The following is an 18,836-nucleotide window of genomic DNA, read 5'->3' as shown; positions in this document are numbered from 1 at the left end:
AGTCACATTCGTAAACAAAAGTATTACTATTTCATGTAACTTATAATTCTGAGGTACAAAATTATGGTAATAACTATTATAATCATTTATCAAACACCACCAAAGCATCTCAAAATAAATACTTATTTTGGTTGGACAACATACATGCATAAAGGTAAACTCATGTGCTGGTTGTGGCACATGAAACAAAACAGCAGAATGTAACCTAAAAAAAAGGGTGGCTTGCCTTTCGAGGCCATACTGCCTTTTAAAGCACTGAACACAGAAGATTCCATATAATGAGGCGGTTAACAGTTTGCTGACGTTTCGGCCTTTTACAAAGCCCATAAAATATGGTGTAAAAACAGACAAAATTCAAGGCTTGTAAGAATGATGACCTTTGCATACTTACCCATTTTATCAAAGAATTCATCTAAAGCTTGATGCAGAAATGGAAAATTTTCTCTGTTGTCTTCTAACAGCCATATAAAACAACGGGTTTTCTCTAAGGGTGGTTTTAAGAAATAATCACGAATTTCTTTGTCTTCAGAACTAGTTGTCACATAGTCAAATTTACTACCATACTTCTCATTCCAGAGTGTGGTTAAAATAGAGAGGTCAAGCTCTTTTAAAAATTGTCCATACTGAAGGAGAAAGTTCTTTGTAGCTGTCAGACCTAAAAGAGATGAAAAAAAAAAAAACATTTCATTCCAGCTTCAGAGTTTTAGAGCTTACAGTGTGATATTCCTCTTCAAAGAGGAACAGTTTGTTCTAGAAATTAAATATACAGCAGCTGAAACAGATTTTGAAAATGCAAACAAAAATGATAAACAGAGTTTATATAAATTTTACTCTAGGTAAACACCAAATTATTATTTGTATAACAAATCTATATAAATTCCTTGAAGAACATGGATGCATCAGAATAGAATTAAGACCACAAATCTTGTCCAAGGCTTTGGCATCTTATTATTTATACAAATATTATCATTTAAGCCTACTGTAGAATTTAAAAACATTAAAAAAATAAATCTGTTCAGTTTTCTCTTTACTACACAGACAAAGCCCTGCCCACATTAGAATGCTTTACTTGCAGAGACAAGAGAGGTTGTTCCTGTGTTACCAACAGTCATACTTTCTTCTCTAGAAATCCTGGTTAAGGATCAAGTAAATGAAAAAGAGGAAAGCTTTACTTTACCATTTGAAGTTAAGAAAGCAAGACTGGAAAACAGGGAGGTTATCTTTTCATCTGTGAACCGAACAATTATGACAGGGTAAGGTCTTCTGCTATTACATAAACATATAGCCTACCCAAGTTGTTAAGATGTTTCAGCCACTTGTGTAATTTGGGATCCACTTCTTCCAGCTCACTCAGCACATGGATAAAACCTCTTGTTTTTACTCTGTTTTTTTCCTGAATTAAGTAACTCATGAGCTGCTCCATCACTTCATGTGACATGCTGCTAGTTTTGGAATATGATGTGTAATCCTCCTCACTGATTACAAACCATGAAAGTAATTCCTTTAATAGTTTGGAAGCATCACGAACAGCTGTTTTTATTCGCTCAGCATTTCGACTAATATGCTGCAGGACTCGATCGCCAGCATACAAATCCTGAACATAACCTATAACAGGATTAAAAAAAACCAAACAAAACAAGATTTCATGTCTGTTTAACACAATTAAAAACATCAACTTTAAAGTACAGATAATTTGGACTAAGTGGTGTTTTTAATTATTTGCTTTATCACAACACTGAAAAATACAGAATATGTAACTTTCCATATAAACTAGCCTTAGCATTATTAATTTGACACAACGTTGTTTTAAATTTGGTTTATGCAAAGAAACAATCCTTAGCACCTTAACTAGATTTCAGAAAGAAAAAAAAAATTACCTGCCAGTAATAGTAGCTTCAAGCAATTGTCTGTACAGATTTACCTGTGTGGGCTGCATGCCAGCCCTGACACAGAGACAGAACTCTCCCAAGCACCAGTTCCCAGAGCAAAGGCACGCTTCTGAACACTCGAGCATACACCTAGTAGCAAACCTTTGCCCTGACACTGCCACTGGTTCTTTGTAGAAAAAGAGTGAAAAAGATTACTGGCTCATATCAGCCTTCACCTTTCATTATTCTTCCAGACCACACATTTATAGAATGCCACTTTCAGAGCTTAACTGACAGTAACTATAGTTAAAAGATGTAGATCTGAAAATAATTTTTTAAAAACAAAGCACTACATATTACACGTGGAATAATTACGCATTGTAACACAAAACAGTTCCAAGCATACCAACAGATTCAATGAACTCTACAAGTTTACATCATGTCTGAGTTTATCCTGCAGGAGTCTGCATTAAAAACCTCTGTATCTTACAAATGTGCATACAAACAAGTGTTCCTCTCACTTGCACTCCTCTCCAATTTACAATCAGATTTTTTCTTATTTAAAGGTAGCTATGGCTGCTAAAAACAAAAGAAAAAGCCCCTCTGTGATCTAGCCCTCCCCTGAAATTGGCGTCTCAACCCCTCAGATAGCTTGGGAGATTAAATTAGATGTTTTTGTGAAAGATTTCGTCACGAAATTTCCCGAAGTGAAAAAGCAGGGTAACAGATAGCTTGTCTCCAAAGACATGCAAGACTTCAATTTTTTTATGGAATTAACTCAGGAGAAATTAAAAAGTTGGCCAACACCAATGCACAGATTTTTGCAGAACTGCATTGCTTGGTGTTGACATATTCCTGCATCAGTGTCCCAACTTTATCCACAGTACTTCAGTGTGAGCGTTTTTGTCACATCAAAGGCATTTTTAGTTCTTAGAAGTTTCAAGGGCATTTAGGACACTCAAGTCACATACGTATAACTGAGTGACCTGCAGTGGATGCAAGGACCAGAACTAAAGATAAGCCATAGGAAAGGAGATAGCCGAGACTTTAAAATAAAAACAAACCACAAAGTCAATTGAACGTGATTTTAGAAAACCACATGGAAGCAAAAATAGTAATCTGCGGGGCTAATGGAAAGGACTGCTCTCAAACAAAATGGTTACCAAAAAAAAACTTGAAAAGATTAGCACCTAAGAGCTTTTTAAAGAGAAAGTGCCAGGATATGCCACTGAACAGGCAACAGGGTTCTGGAGAACTCCAAGTATGGCATATATGGGATGAAAAAGCACCCTCCAAGTATTTAATATGAAATTCTACAAGGAAATTAACATGAGGACTGTTTTAAAGTTAATAATATAGACAAAAATTTTAAAAAAAAAAAATCACCCATTTTTCTTTGCACTGTAGCTTGCCCTAATACAAAATGCAGTGGAAGTTCACACCTCTGAAATACAGAACACTGCAGACCAATGTAACTGGAACACCAAAGCTGAAGCATTAACTGACTATATACTTACAGGTTGAAGTATTTTATTTTCCCCAATCCTCTGAAATACACTTTTCAAGTCACTGCAGTTTCTGCAGTCAGGATATTGTTCTTTCTTTATCTGAGATGCAGTTTTTATTTTTTTCTGTAGCAGTGTCCCAACTTGTTGGGCATAAAGCTTTTTCTTTTAACCACTTTTAAATAGATTAACTTGGAATTTGAGCCTGTGCCCTCTTCATGCTGCTTCTTCATAACAATGAAGCAAGAATAAAAGTTTTCTACAAGGAACTTAACTATAGACTAACATCTTACAGTTATTTAAAAATTAAAACCAGAACTGAAATAAAAGTAATCATAAGTAAAAATGCAAGTCCTTAAGGGGGGGATTATGTTCAATATTAGTATTCTGCTATAATTTGACTCAGGACATTCAGAATGCTCATTATGTTACCTCCTGATAACTTAGAACAATTATCTAGACTTCCACATACCACAGTGATGACTGTATTGAGATGGTTCGTTTCCCATCTGGTTTTCTTCTATTTTCTTTTTAGCAGAATTCTGTGCCTCTTCTCGTGCACGTTTTCTTCTTAATTTTTTTTCTTGTTTCATTTTTAACTTCCTAAGACTGAAAAAAGCAATTAAGCAGTGAGCCTAACATTAGTTGAGATCAGTTGCCAAAGGAGTTAGGCACATCGCAGTTATTTTTCATGTCTTACAATAGCTATAAGCCCCATTCTACTATAAAATATTATGCTGAAAAGCACAAATATAATAAAGCTAGTTTTAATTTAGAAGAGACCACAAAATTTCATAAAAGTTTCACAAAGATCAAATATGTAAGTGTAAGAATATCCTCAAGAAGAAATACTTTTTACTCCCATTAATGACATCTGAATTAGGATGAACTTAAATACTAACGGTTTTTTTCTTAATTTATAACTCAGCATTTTGAACCAAATATTAACATTTGATTCCTTTAACCTTTAAAAACCAATTTTGTTCATCCTCTCAGCATGATTCCTCATTATTTATCACACTTTTTTTGTCAAGTAAGGTTAACTCAGTTATCTCAAAGGTATGTGCATCAACAACAGAAGTAGCATCGTTATATACAGTTTTTATTTACACTTTCTAAACATTCATACAAAGTCGGTTAGATAGCAAATGCTGTGGAACAGTGGTGTTGAACTTATGCCACGCAATGATACCTCTCCCATCCAGCTAAAAATCTTGCTGAGTTTCTTCCCTCTAGCAACTGGGAGGAATAGAATGACACTTGCGATCTCAGACTGAAAATAGAGGTGGCATTCTAATCTAGATACACATGCAACGGAAGTCCAGGGTAATTAAGACACTCAATCCATTAAGAAGACCAACAGACACCCATTCTTTTAGCACAAATGAAAGACATGTACAGACACATGTACGGAGAGCAAAAGTAAAGAAAGAGTCCTCAAGTCCTGCACACAGCCGCCAAATCACAGTTTCCCAGATGCTACATCCCTGTCCACAGATTTCACAATAAAATCAGGTTTTAGGTATAAAGACTTAAAGATGACTGCAGCAATTTATATTAAAAAACTATTGGTTCAAATTGCCAGGAAGTCAATGGCACAATGGACAATTTATCCCTCAATACAGAGGTGTGGGAAATCGGATTTGCATCAACCCATATCCTGTATATCTGAAAACAGTTTCCTGTGGCCAAACTGAAAATGTTGTTTTTAAAGAACTGTACGACCACTAGAGAGCTACCAATAATTTATCCAGCAATACCAGTTAATGCCCTCCTGTGCTCATTATAAATCTGCAGCTCTGTATCTTATTTTACAAGTTAATTTAAACACTTTTATAATGGGATCGTAACATATTTTATCAGAGTTTTTAGTTTGTCAGAGGCAAAGGGCAAGAATAGCTTTCCAAAGTATTCGTGGTATTTTAGCAACTCTTAAAAAGGCATGAAAACCAATCCTAGAGAAAACTGTTTTGTTCTCAAATTGATTCAACTTACTTTTAAAGAGCAGAGAGCTTACCTTGAACATTTCTGTTTAATACTGGGCCTTGGGGGTTCCTTGGTTTTTGTGATTTTTTGTTCAAACTACCAAAATAAGCAACATCATATTAATTAAATTTGGGTTACAATGCAACATTGCTGTGCTCAAAACCCAGGAACATTTGATGCTTTGGAAAGCAGTAAAAGTAATACTACAAAAGAGATAATGCAGCCTACATAAGCCTCATGAAGGTCTACCTAAAATTATCTTCTACTGCTACAACCTGGTAGCACTACTTCTTTATAAGCAGAAAAAACAGGTTGAAAGGTAACACAAAGTCAGGAAGAACTGGAGGCTGTTTTGCTTTACTAGCGGGCAGGAAGCAAACTTTACAATTTTTTTTTTTCTTTTTTTTTTTTTTTCCTTCTTCTCACAGACCAATACTGCTCTGGGAAGAAGTATCCATCTTCCTACAACTCTGTGGAGGGTAAGAGCACTCTTCCAATACAATTATTTCATTTAGCAAGATTAGCTCTGAGTTAAACTAACAGATCCTTTCATGTTGCACAAGCTAAATATAAAATGAAGCTCCAGTTCCCACCCATGACAATTCTAACCAATACCATAAGGTAATGCCTGCTCCATCAGAAGAGGCGGCAAGAAGAACAGGTAATTAATATTCCTAAATAATGCTCAGATTCTGTAGTTAAGATAGCATATTACTTATGTGTTTGCAGTTACATTCTCATCTTCACTTTATCTCCTTTACCAGAGTAAATATTTTAAGGCTTATTTTCATATTTTGTATGAACATTTACTTACTTCACATTTTACCAGTCCAGAAGACCTGAAAATAACTATTTTTGAAATAAGGCCTGTACAATCAGGAGTGAAACACAATTCTTGAAGAAAATCCTGTAGGAGAAGATGATACACACAACAGACATTTAAATTCATACAAAATCTATGTTCTTATATAGATTAGTTTCTTAACTTAAGGTGGCCAAGGTAATTAAAGCTAGCACATTCCTAAACTCTTACTGGATGAGGAAAGCAAGCGACAGCTGACTTGGCAAGGTCTGCAAATCAAAAGGATCCTAGATCTGTTACCTGTCCACATCATACACCTGTTATTCCCAAAGCTATAGCAGAGCCCCTCCTCCTCCACCTTCACGTTCAAGAGTCAACTTTAAAAATATGATAATGTATTTTGTAAAATTCCTTTAGGTATACTAATGTTGAACTGTTACTTCAAGAACAAGACTGTAGAAGGAATAAAACTTCCATGTGGGAGGACATAAATGATGCAAGATAAACAGGCTAAGCGTACTAAGCCTTCACACAGACAGGCCTTTCTTCTGTAGACAACAGCAAGCTTTACCCACACTTGCACATCAGAAAATTTAGCAAGAGACTCCTCTTTCCTGTGTCGTCTCCTGCCACTGTCATGCAGGTGGAACATCAGGCTGTAGCACTGCACTTATCAGAAACTAAAGGAATGCTATAATCTTGACTAAAGAAAAAAATAAAGTGCTTATTGTCTGACACAGCTCTTACCTTATCATTTTTATCACTGTAGTTTGTCGTTTTCAACTTTTTCCAACAGCTGATATGAAACTCCACTCTACATTGCTGACAGCAAGTAATACGTATAAAACCCTAACATTGAGAAATAATATGAATTTAACATCTTTAAAAAAAACAGAAAACAGCACACAACTTAACAGTAGTTGGGATAAGATGGTGTGTTCCAGATAGCTCTTTAATATGAAAGGGGGCAGAAAACATGTAAACTTGAAGCTTTATTTCCCAAATGCTTTTAAACTAAAAATTTACCTTAAAGTCTGGATCTGTAAAATATATTTGGATTTTAGAGTGGCCATGGCATTGCTGATATCGACAAATTGCATCTGGTTCTGGAGGGAACTTGCATTCCTCAATACAATTCTTTAAAATCAACTGAGAAACACAAAATTATGTAAGACAAATTGCACAGAAACCAGGAAAAGATTCAATATCTACTTACAAACTTCTAGGGAACTCTGCAGTGAAACACACATCTCTTGCTGAACAGCAGATAACTAATACCAAAAGAACAACTCTTTTCTAGTGAAAGCTGTGGAATATTGTCCTTTTATGACAAAATATTCAAAAGCTCATTTGAACTGCTATCAGCTAAGAACTCATAGCTTTCCTGCATACAGGTTTTTCTTGGACCAATGTTTTACACGCTGACCAATTCCAAATGCGTGAGAATATAGTAAGTTTTCAGGAGTGCCTCACCTGGGATCTGCATTACAGGATCAAGTACATTCCCAGGGACAGCTCAGACCTGGCCCTGCACTGGAGTTAGTGAGATCTCCCAGAATAGCATCTGAGGTAAAGACATTTCAGTGGCTTTATGTGAAGTCAGTTCAAGTCCCAAAGGGTTTGCACTGAGCCCAGATTAATAAAACATTAGTAGAAACAAACAGACCACCAGTTACAGCCTTTCAGATATTTGCATTATGCTCTCCAGAAGTCCCAGACCACTGATGATTTACTGTGGTGTCAGGTGGGGGGGTCCATGAGAAATCTTTAGGTCAGTTTTTGTTTAGGAAACAACAGTACTGCTGCTTCTACCAGAAACAAAACAGGTCAGCATAGTATAGCCAAGTTCATACACTGAATAACCTAGCACGTTCTACCATGTCAAACTGCCTCCATGCAGAGGAGCTCATGTGTCTTGCCTCTCGTGGCATGGTTTATCCAGAAACCCTTCACAAATAACAGTGACTCAATTATAATTTAAAAACAATAGTAATAGTAATAATAATTTTTTTTTAAAAAAAAAGCTGTTCAGTGTGAGAAAGCAATTTGTAGTGTCAGAACCACAAGTTAAGATTTTTCAGGTCAAACGGGGAATTTTACCATACAAGTCCAACTGCATCGACCAAGAACTATACGGTCAAACTCTCCTATTTGGTTTTAAATATAGCACCACTGCTAAGATTTTCAAGTTCACATTTTTGCTAATTCAAATTTTTAACCGTCTCTCTCTAGCATTATGTTGTGTATAGTATTCACATCTACTTAAAGTTTGGTAACACGCAACTAAGAAGTTAACACATTATGAAACACTTGGAGCAGATTAGAACCGTATTATTACATAAAAATACTCAATCATAGAGCCTGACACAGAGCCCCTGCCCTTGTGCTGTAAACAGGATGCTTCCCAGGTGTTCAAATTTGTCATCACAAGAAGAGTTCTGCTCTACCAAGGCCAGGCCTTCAGGCTGACAACACTCTAGACAATGAGCAGCAGCAGTTACACTGACTGCTCCAGGCTGAACCCTCCCTTTCACCCACCATCCTCCTTTGGCCTTGACAATGGGGAGGCAGGGTGGAGGATGACAACCTTTTTGGAAAGGCCATTTGACAGAACATGTTTTTATGCCTTTTTTTTTTTAAACATACCTGTAAATTCTCTGTTCGTGTCTCTTCAATGACCTGAGATGTTGTGGGCCAAGTTAATACCCCAGGTACAATCTTGTGATTAACCATTGTTTGTGATTTCAAGAACTGATCGAGCGCATCTGAAAATCTGAAGTTTGAAACAGGTACGACATGTTCAGATCATATGTGAATAACTTCTGCATGGCCTGTAATACTTTTACGATTCATTTTACGATCCAAGAGGAAAAAAAAAAAAAAGTAAAAAACTGTAAGAGTATGTGGAATGGAAGAGCACCTGGTTCATTAAGTTATCTGTTTAAGGAGTCTTCAGTATAAAAGACTCAAGGTGTGAGCGATTTTAGTTTTCTACTTCGTTTCCCACCATCCAACTCTATTTTAACAGGCAATAAATTAAATTATTTTTCCTCAAGTTGAGCCTGTTTTGCCTATGACTGTAATTAGCAAGTTATCTCCCTGTCTCTATCTCAACCCCTGGGCTTTTTCATCTTATTTTCTCCTCCTCTCCCACTGAGGAGGCGGAGTGGGAGCACAGCCGGGTGAGGGTCTGGCAGCCAGCCAAGATCAACCCACCACAGGCCTTACAGGGGATTTTGATTAAGTAGAGCAATACAGTGATATACTGAAATCACAACACAAGCGTAACATAGCAATTGCAACACACAGTTGAATCAATACAAACACTGATTCCCATTAGCAGTCTCTATATGCTTACCGTCAGGACGCTGGGAAGAAATACCACCAGGAATACATGGGTTGAAGCCAGCTCAAGCCCTTTGCTCTCAAGTTTATGAGTTGTCCAGTGTCTGCACTTTATGTTCGGCTGAGCCACATATATACACTCCCCCTCTCTCCCCATGCTGGTCTGGCTAGCTCAGGAAGACATTACTCTTTATCTGTCTCGGGGAACCCAATGACTCACTTGTGCAGCTGCCTTATCTAAAACCAAGGTCACCGTCCAGTCTCCCTGGTGTTGAGATAAGTTAAGCTTTCTTTACGATACATTTTTCCCTGAGATCATCGTTTTTTTGCCCTTCTGTGAGCTCTCCTCCACCACAGGGGTATGCTGGCTGGTCATATCCCCATGCCCTGCAGTCCGCTCGATTCAGCGGCTTCCATTCCGTCCTTAGCAGTAACAAAGTTGTAATAAATCAGTCTGATGTATGAATTTAGTGATTAACAAGGACTAATTAAAAAAAACCCCACACTTGGTTTCTCAAATGAAAATATTTTTTGTATCAAATATTGAAGCTTTATATTATACCAACCTGTTTTGTCTGAGGTACACTTTTCCAATTCCATAGTACGCCAAACAACCAAATCTTTCTTCCTGGTACTGTTCAATTATTTTCTTAAACTGGTCTTCAGCCTTTGCCAATGCCTTCAAAATAAATTTAAGACAAAAATATGTGACGCTGCCAGCAGCTTTTCACTTTTCCTCTGCTTGTTTTGCTCCAGTAGAGTGGGTCAGTATGCCCTATTTTTTGATCAGTCTTATGAACAGTGAAAGGAATTAAGCAACCTTATGGTCACACACAAAGGCTTCCCTTTTTTTTAAAACAGAAACTTATTCTGTAAACTTGGGCTCCCTCTGAAATATTGAAATTAAATGATTGAACTCACTGAGCTACAAACACCCAGACATTTTAAAATTCATTGTAAGACACTAAATATTTTTAAACACTTTATTTTAAAAAACAAACAAACAAAACAAAACAAACCCCCCAAAAACGAAAACAACCCACATGTCTGTTTTGGTGTTTTCCAGAACCAAAAGCCTTCTCTTTCTCTTGTCTTAGTAGCAGAATGTTTGTTAGAAAGACTAGTGCATAACCACATTACAATGAAGTAGAAGAAAAATAGTTGACTATACTCCATTAATACTTAAGAATTTAATTCGAAAGCTTAAAAAGAAATTTTATTTGGTAGCTTAATTTATCCCAAACCATTAAAGATCTAGTCTCAGATATTAAACCTCTAGTCTCAGATATGAGATTTTCTAAAATGTGACAAAAGCTTTCCTTCCCCACTCATTTTATGTCTGTTAAGAAGAGACAGAAATGGATGACCAACTAGCTGAACTAGAATTTTGAATAAAAGCAATATAGTGGCTTAATATCATACCTCAGGCTGTCCTATTCCAAGAAGAGCAGTGGCATGTCCATAGATGATTACAACATAATTAATAATACGAAGTTTCAGTTGCTGCAAATAGAGTCAAATTACAGTAGTAGCACGCACAAAAACGCTTTGCTGTTAACTAGAACATTATTGTCTACTGTGAACTGAAGACCTTCACTACAACAGAGATAGGAAACTCTTTTCTCATCCTTCTTATTATAGCCTCTACCCAGATCTATGTTACAATTAGCATAAAAAGTGGAGGTTAACTACACCTTTACTGCTGGTCATTTGGCAGCCCTATACATTTCAAAGTCATACATCCTGAAACATCTGCTTTTAGAAAGGCTGTAACTACAGGCCTTACTATGTTGACTTCATGAAGTGCAGTGTGTCTTTGCTATATTTTATGTTCAGAATTGAACAGATTTTTTTTCTTTTTTTTTTTAAATAAAGAATTTTTTCTTCCTAATAAACTAGGTCACAATTACAGATGGATTGGTGCATTACTTGCTTAGACACACTTCTTGTTGGCACTGCAACAGCCCTTACTAAGATGGGAGCTTGAAACACAGCAACGCAGGTGCACACACATTGTCACATAAAACTTAACACTACAGTACAATAATTTAAAGAAATCCAGGATGACAAATGGGTCAGTGGCTGGTTGGCTAGATACACATACACAAAATTTCACAGTACTTGCCAAAGAGTTATCTGACCTGAAGAATATAAATTCTTTTTACCCTACATTATTATGAATAGAGGTTCAGCTGACAACAGGCAGTAGTTTCTTATCAAATAAGATATTTGATAAGAGTATCTTACGCTTCTAAGAATGTAAATGTTTTTTTAGATTGCATCTAGAAATGCACGTATATGCTCAACATTACCAAAATACATCCTACGTTACTATCCTGTTATCATCTGTAAGCTCCTTGGCATACACACCAGTGAAACACTTGGCACTGTAGTCAACATCACAGGCAACAATTCAATAAAATGACTATTTTGGTGGAAGGAAAGAATGAAACACAATAGTGAAAGCATAAGCTTCAATTACCCTAATAAACTAAGTTATTCATCACAGTTTACCTTTAATTCTGAAGGATTTAGAATGCTCAACAGCTGTGAAAAGGCTTGTTCAGCACTGTGACACCGCTGGTCCATCAAGGCTGTATAACCATCATGAACAAGGGATTTAACCGCTTCTGGCAACATAGTTAAATCCACCTGAAATAGTTAGGAAAACAGTAAGTCCAGAAGAAAACCATCTTTTCTTCTTTTTATTTCTTTTTTAAAAAGCAAGGAAGCTATTTGGTAAAATACTTAGCCAACAGACGGCTGTTAAAATGCTGTACTTCCTACAGTTTTATCACAATTCCACTTTTAAAGCAGCAAATCAGGTACATTTTTATAAACCTCCGTTTTAAATTCAACTTCTAAAAACTTAGGATTTTCATGGACCTACTGCTGCTAATCTCTTAAAAATCTAGGTTTTGTTCTAAGTTTAGATCCTTTTTTCTCCAGAAAGTTTAAAGTTTAGTTCAAGCATCATTTAAATCTTTAGTGGATATAAAAAAAAACAAAAACAAAACTTATGCTTTTCCCCACTTGTACACTCCATTTTATGTACAAACATTTTTGAAAAACCCGAGAACTATTTCATTCTGCCCACACTATCTCTCCATCTAGGTTAACAGTTAACGCTAGAAGGTTTCAGAACACATTATGTTATAGGCCTTTCACTACAGATACTTCCTGAAGTCTCCGGGAATTTCCAGCAGTGAGACTGTAAATCAAGGCAGACAGTTGCAGAATTAGGAACTTCTATTCTCTTGATCTGTTGAAACACTAAAATGAAACTAGCTTTGGGAAGCAGATCATTGTGCCAGGGTAGAAGTAATTCAACTCCTTAAAAAGCTCTTCCAACACCTACTCCTGCAATCACAAGCAAAAACCAAAGAACAAGGAGGCCCACCTGTGTATTTTAGGCCACTACCTCATTTCACCATGAATTAATCTTCGGTATGAAGTAATTCTGCTTTGCAAGTTTTTCATTAACTGCCCTTTCCCTTCCCTCCCCCCGCCCCATGTTAAAATTTGAGCCTGGGATTCTGAAGACAGGGTCATGGGCAGGGAGAAATGGAAAGAATGGGAAGATTTGGGAAGAATGGAACCTAATGCTTTTGAGTTTCCTGATTTTTTTTTTAACATTATTCTAACGGTGTACTTAATTGTATTCCTGTGAACTGAATTAGGCTTTTACATACTAAATTTAATGCATGTCCTGAATGTACTTTCCTGAGCATCTATCAATTTTGATCTTACTTTGTTTTCATCCTGTCAACTGACCAAAAAGGACAAGCATAAGAAAATACCCATGACCTAATGACAGTTACCAAAAAAAAAAAAGTGTCAGAGACAGTGGAAGCTACAAATAGATACAGAAAAAACCAAAATGCAGAAATGAGTTAATGAAAAATTATTAAGACATATTTTAATTCCTAGAACTACTGATACGAGGTAATGCTGACAGAGCATATAGTTATAGAACAGAACGAATTGTATTAATTTAATGTTAAGCTACTTGACATATGGAGCTGATTAAGCCAACTAAAAACAGTACTTTCAACACTAATTATGCCAAAAACAGGTATTTTAAAGGAATTAAGGGGTCTTAGTGCAGGCAGAATCTGCACCTTCTCCTCAATCCAGTTTTCTCTTATGAGGTAATTAACCAGAATAGAGATTTCTGGTATTTACTAAATCAACAGAGAGGAAATTACTAATTGTGTATGTCCCCATGATTTCATTCAAGAACTTTGGGATGCTCATCATTCATTACTGATAAGACCTGAGAAGGAGAACTCTCAATTTATGAATTTTATAGCATTTTAAACAGCCATTCAACAAAATGTTGTATGACTTTCCAAACGTATGTATCAAACACAGGAAAACACATTTAGTCAGAACTTTGGGAAGGGCATTATAAATCTCCGAATGATTCCCAGCAATTTTTGCAGTTTTTCTTACAAATTAAGATACAAGGGAGCTGTATTACTAACTCATGTTTCTAGCTAAGTTATTCTATGACTACACAGAGTTTTGTTACACTAATTTCCAGTGTGAGGTCTTAGAGGAGGGGAAGGAGGAGAAGCAAATAGAAGACTAACAGCAACAAGACAGTATAAACCTGTGTAACCACATAATCTTTGTCTCCTGATAAAAGTCAGGCTAAGCATGAAGTTGTAAATTTTTGAATAAATCAAGATTTTTGGACAGTGTTACTAAAAGGTGACAAATCATTTACGCTTAAGGCCGTATGCTAATCAATTCCCAGTTACCTGTTGCATAGTACAGAAGAGTTTATCTTGGATGGCTTTAGCTTCTATCTTCAAATCAAGGTGATCTCTACAAATAACAGGACAATGGCATCATGAGTTCGTACGTGTACTTTATATGTAATCTTATTTTCAAGAAACAGAAATTTCTGTGCTTTTATCAACCATATCACATTTGCCAACATGCTAGAGATTATTATGGCACACTTTCACAATTGTGATAACAAGTACTGTAACAGTATCACGGATTATGATACTATTCATATAATCCATATACTTCTGGCTCGAGAATCACTAAGGCTTCAGGAAAGTAGGAGTCTTCGCCATCATTTTATTTGTTTTCTTTTATCTTCTCCACCTTATCCTCAGCTGACTTAATCTTATGAAGGGGTGGGATAGGTGACTAGAGAATTTCCCTACACCAAAGGCAGTAGTATAAGAAGGTGCTTAGGCCTCTTCCCCCTTCTCTACTTTTCCTAAGTAGAAGATCCTTTATCCTAGCATAACAACTGCTTAAAATCAAATACATGGAGCAGCTATGCATGGTGGAGGCAGGGACAGCAGAGAAGAGAGTTACAGAATTGTTCTTCCCAGCTTTTCCTTTCCACTACTGCACCAGAAATGCCATGCACAACTAGAGAATGGAGAAATTATAATGAAGAGGCGAAGTATTGCTTGATGCTCTAACCTAAATCCTCGAGGCTAAGATTGCTACTCAATCCTTAATGCTACTATATTGCCTGTTGCTAATGTATATTCAGTTCTGGCCCACATTCGAAGGCATCAAACACTCATCATCTGAGATAAAATTCTTCACTGTGTAAGAGGATTCCCTAGATTTTTGGAAGCAAAGCAACTTGCTAATTACAGAAATGGAGATAAGATTGTAACTGACCATGGACCTCACTTGGTGAGAAATACTGTATTTTTTTTACAGGTCTAATAAACTTCCTTGTGAGAGAAGCAATTTTGCAGATGGTTCACTTACTTTAAAGACAATTTGTTCCCCTAGTGAATTCTAATGTTTTCCCCCACCTTAAAGTGAAAGGAGGAAGAAGTCAGTGCCAACCCAGTTAAATAACATAAATGACCTCTCCTGTGACAAAGTTTCAATTGTCCTAGCTACAGTGGTATTCAAAAAGAGTTATGGAAAAACAAAAGGATTATACTGTAATAAATATAGATTAAAAGATGGTAGGCTTTATGGTCACACTTCGATTAGGACTGGGGATAGTCAGGTTCAGCTCCCAGGTTTCCTAAAGGCTTGGACTCTTCTACATGAAAAATTTGCCTTTAAAAATTATCACTTTTCTATTTCAATATTAACAGCTTATTTTGCTGTGCTCCTCATCCGTTTTCATTAATCCTAAACACAACTGAAAAACACTAGCTGAAGAAGCATAGAAGCAAGAAAGTACAGTCAGCTTAATTTGTCTAATTTCACAGCTCAGGTTAAACCACTGAAAGCTTCCATTCTGCTTGGCCTTAAGCAGTAAGTCGTCATTTGCCTCGGTCATCTTAGAAATAAGTCAGCAGTAACAGTTCTTTACTCCTTAACTATCGATTAGACGAGGAAATACATTGGCAAATGGAATCACCTATAAAGGCGGCAATTTCCTCAAACCTGTTTGGAGCACACTGGCCCTAGTATCACTGGAAATAATTATTACTTTTATTAAACCTTGTTTTAAATGTTGTAACAGATGGAAGCATAAATTTTGTCCATAAAGTGTATAGTGCTTTTTACCTCAACGAATTTAACTTTGGCCCCAAACCATCAAACATACTCACTTACGTTAAGCATGTTCTACCAGGAGTATTCTTGTACTTAGAATTAGACATTTATATGCTTTAAGCAAAGATTCAAGTCTACAAACAACTAAAGGACTCTAAGTAAAAGTTCTTCTCTAGTATTCAATTCTGAGACTGACTTACAATGCTTTCCTCACAGTCAAATCTCTTTTTCTTAGTAAGCACATGAAGTGTCAGAGAAGTTTTAAAAATTATTTGGTCTCAGAGTAGCACTAGTACAGGGAGGCCTTGAAAAATAAGATAGAGCTTGAGTTATGTTGTGGTGCAAGTTTGAGCATAACAATTGGAACAAGATTCCTATTATCTTTTGCTGTAAAGGAAGCACATTTTTTATTATGGCTATATTGTGTGACTTGCTTTTGGGCAACAGTGTTTAAACAGCAGTTATTAAAATTATGCCTTCATTTACTAAAATTCAACTGAGTTTTGGAAAATATTTAGTTTCCAAGTAATAACTCAGGCTCTTCATGAAAACTGGAATTTTGTGAACTTTAATCAGCTATCTTGACATGAACTATACCCTGAAGAGTATGTACACAATGTAAACAAAGCAATTAGCAATGAGCAAGCAGCAAGTCAAAGTTGCATTAACTCCTTTTTAAGTGCTACATAAAGTAACGCAAAATAGTAATAAATTAAAAAATAAATACAGTTTCTTACCCTGTCTTTTCAGGGTCACCAGGTTTGGGTTTTGGCCTTCCTTTGTTTTGATGAATTTGGCCTGTAATGAGAAAAAGTATTTCAAACAAAATGATCATCACCTAAAACAAAGGAAAAAAATGCACTTGGAACTCACATTTTGCTTTATACATAATAGACCTTAAACATTTACAGTAACGAAAACTAACACAACCAAGAATTTTTTCGAAAAGCCACTTCTGAGTGTTACAGCATGAATTTGATATTATTTTTATTAAGTAGTATAGGATTTTATTAATCCTATAAAGGGGAAAAGATACTTCAAATAAACAGAAGAATCTTAAAATTCTGTATGATCTGACTCTACAATATCGCAACAACTATTAAAGTGGACTTCAAGCTAAACAAATCAGTATGTTATGCAAAACCACAGTTGATATTATTCACTATTAGTTGATAACTAGAATTTTTAAAGAGAATAATAGATCACCGTGGATGTTTCAGTTTGACTACAGGAATTATACAGAAAGAGTCTGCTACTTCAAAAATACATTGCTAAAGGAGTTAAGTTCAACTCATGTTAATCTTAGAAATGTAAACATAGGAGTCAGATTGAAATAAATGTCCCTGATTACAAAATAAAAATGTTTGACGATGTGGAAATACTGGATCACAAAGACAAGAAAGAACCTGTCATGTGATAATGATTCATTTCTAACTCTGAAACTTAATGTCAAAGACTTAACACAGAACTTTACCAATACACTTCACAACTTCAGAGATCTAACACACTTGTTGATTAGTTACAGGGCTCTACAAGCTGAGTAAACAATTCATTAGTAACAAGGAAGAAGAAAACATATTTTAATACTTTATTGTAATTCGTCAAACCCAGGAAGCCATGCCATTAACTGCAAAATAATCTCTCAACTGTTTTCTGTGGAATTAAAACGTAACATTGGGCATCTGAATGTGCACATGCATACTCGCGATTAAGTCAAGAAGTTTTTAATTTTCAAGAATTTTAAGTTAGAACTTTACAAGGCATTAATGACTCAACAGCAACAGTGACAAAATCCACTTAAGGGAGAGCTGCCTTCTAGTAACCGGACGATTAGATAAGCAAGGCAAAAAATAGCATTTCTGGACTGGTAAGGGACCAACATGCAGCTGATGAATTCAGTTGCAGAACTGCTGAGCATCACAGGTTGCAGGTGTTCCTTATTACACATGGTAAGTTGACAGGCTGCAGAGCAGCAGATTATTTTGCTAGTTAAACCTAATGAATTTTACAAGGCATACAGGAATGCCTTCTGCTTCAGCTACCTGTTCCAAGAGGGGATAGTTCCAGCTATAATCTTTCAGAAGGTGTTTAGGAGGCAACTGTGGCTTCCTAATATTGGACACAATCACACAGACAACATACAGTCCAGCACATGGATTCAAGCTATTTGAGCACTGGAACCCAAACATAAGGTGCAGCTACCTAAATCATTAAATATTGCTTGATTTATTATATCTAAAGTTTCGGTAACTATGCTTAAAAATGTTTATTTCATGATACTCAGAGAAGTATTTTATATGATTAGACACAAAATACTGGAAGACACTGATGGTGGACAAATACTCATCCAAATGGAATATACCCATTTGAGTAATCTCACTCAAGCCAGTGGGATGTCTCATGTACTCATTTCTCAAGTTAAATCGTATGCATACACACTTCATGCTTTGTGCCACAAGTAATCTTTCATTAAAAACAACTTAATGACATAAAATTTAAATTAATCAGAACAAAAATCAAGCATCATGAAGACCAAACATGTTCAGAATTATTTTCTTGAAACTGTCACACAGGAGTCTGAATAGGTGTCTGTTGAAACAGTTCATATGCATTAAAAACTCCAAAGCTACACTAACAATCATCACAAATTCCTCATAATAGAGACAGTTAAATGATGGAAAACACTAATCCTTTTGAAAGCCAGAAAACATTTCAAGCATATCATCATTTAACCATTTAGATATAGAGATATATTACCTTTTCTTCATTATATAGGTCCTTCCCCTTAAGGAACCGATCTATCATTCAAAACTAAATCTTAATGAAGGTAAA

General features: G+C 35.9%; 1 protein-coding gene across 7 annotated transcripts in view; it reads right to left on the bottom strand.

Moving 5' to 3' along the window:
- Positions 1-18,836, bottom strand: part of TTC3 (tetratricopeptide repeat domain 3) — a 63,858-nt gene that overhangs the window by 20,368 nt on the left and 24,654 nt on the right. For all 7 annotated transcript variants that reach the window (XM_087756295.1, XM_087756294.1, XM_087756297.1 and 4 more), the window contains 13 exons: positions 16,742-16,802; positions 14,273-14,339; positions 12,021-12,158; positions 10,929-11,009; positions 10,073-10,185; positions 8,808-8,934; positions 7,188-7,310; positions 6,909-7,010; positions 6,174-6,266; positions 5,391-5,455; positions 3,846-3,982; positions 1,291-1,605; positions 392-655 (listed from right to left, as the gene is read on the bottom strand). In XM_087756295.1, coding sequence (XP_087612421.1) covers positions 392-655; positions 1,291-1,605; positions 3,846-3,982; positions 5,391-5,455; positions 6,174-6,266; positions 6,909-7,010; positions 7,188-7,310; positions 8,808-8,934; positions 10,073-10,185; positions 10,929-11,009; positions 12,021-12,158; positions 14,273-14,339; positions 16,742-16,802 — 1,686 coding nt within the window. The remainder of the gene's footprint in view (positions 1-391; positions 656-1,290; positions 1,606-3,845; positions 3,983-5,390; positions 5,456-6,173; positions 6,267-6,908; positions 7,011-7,187; positions 7,311-8,807; positions 8,935-10,072; positions 10,186-10,928; positions 11,010-12,020; positions 12,159-14,272; positions 14,340-16,741; positions 16,803-18,836) is intronic.

This window comes from Nipponia nippon, unplaced genomic scaffold, assembly GCF_047370975.1.
Source record: "Nipponia nippon isolate SJK-2023a ecotype South Korea unplaced genomic scaffold, ASM4737097v1 scaffold_2, whole genome shotgun sequence".
In the NCBI taxonomy this organism is placed as follows: domain Eukaryota; kingdom Metazoa; phylum Chordata; class Aves; order Pelecaniformes; family Threskiornithidae; genus Nipponia; species Nipponia nippon.
The sequence above is the reverse complement of the archived record's forward strand: the minus strand, read 5'-3'. Positions and strand labels throughout refer to the sequence as shown.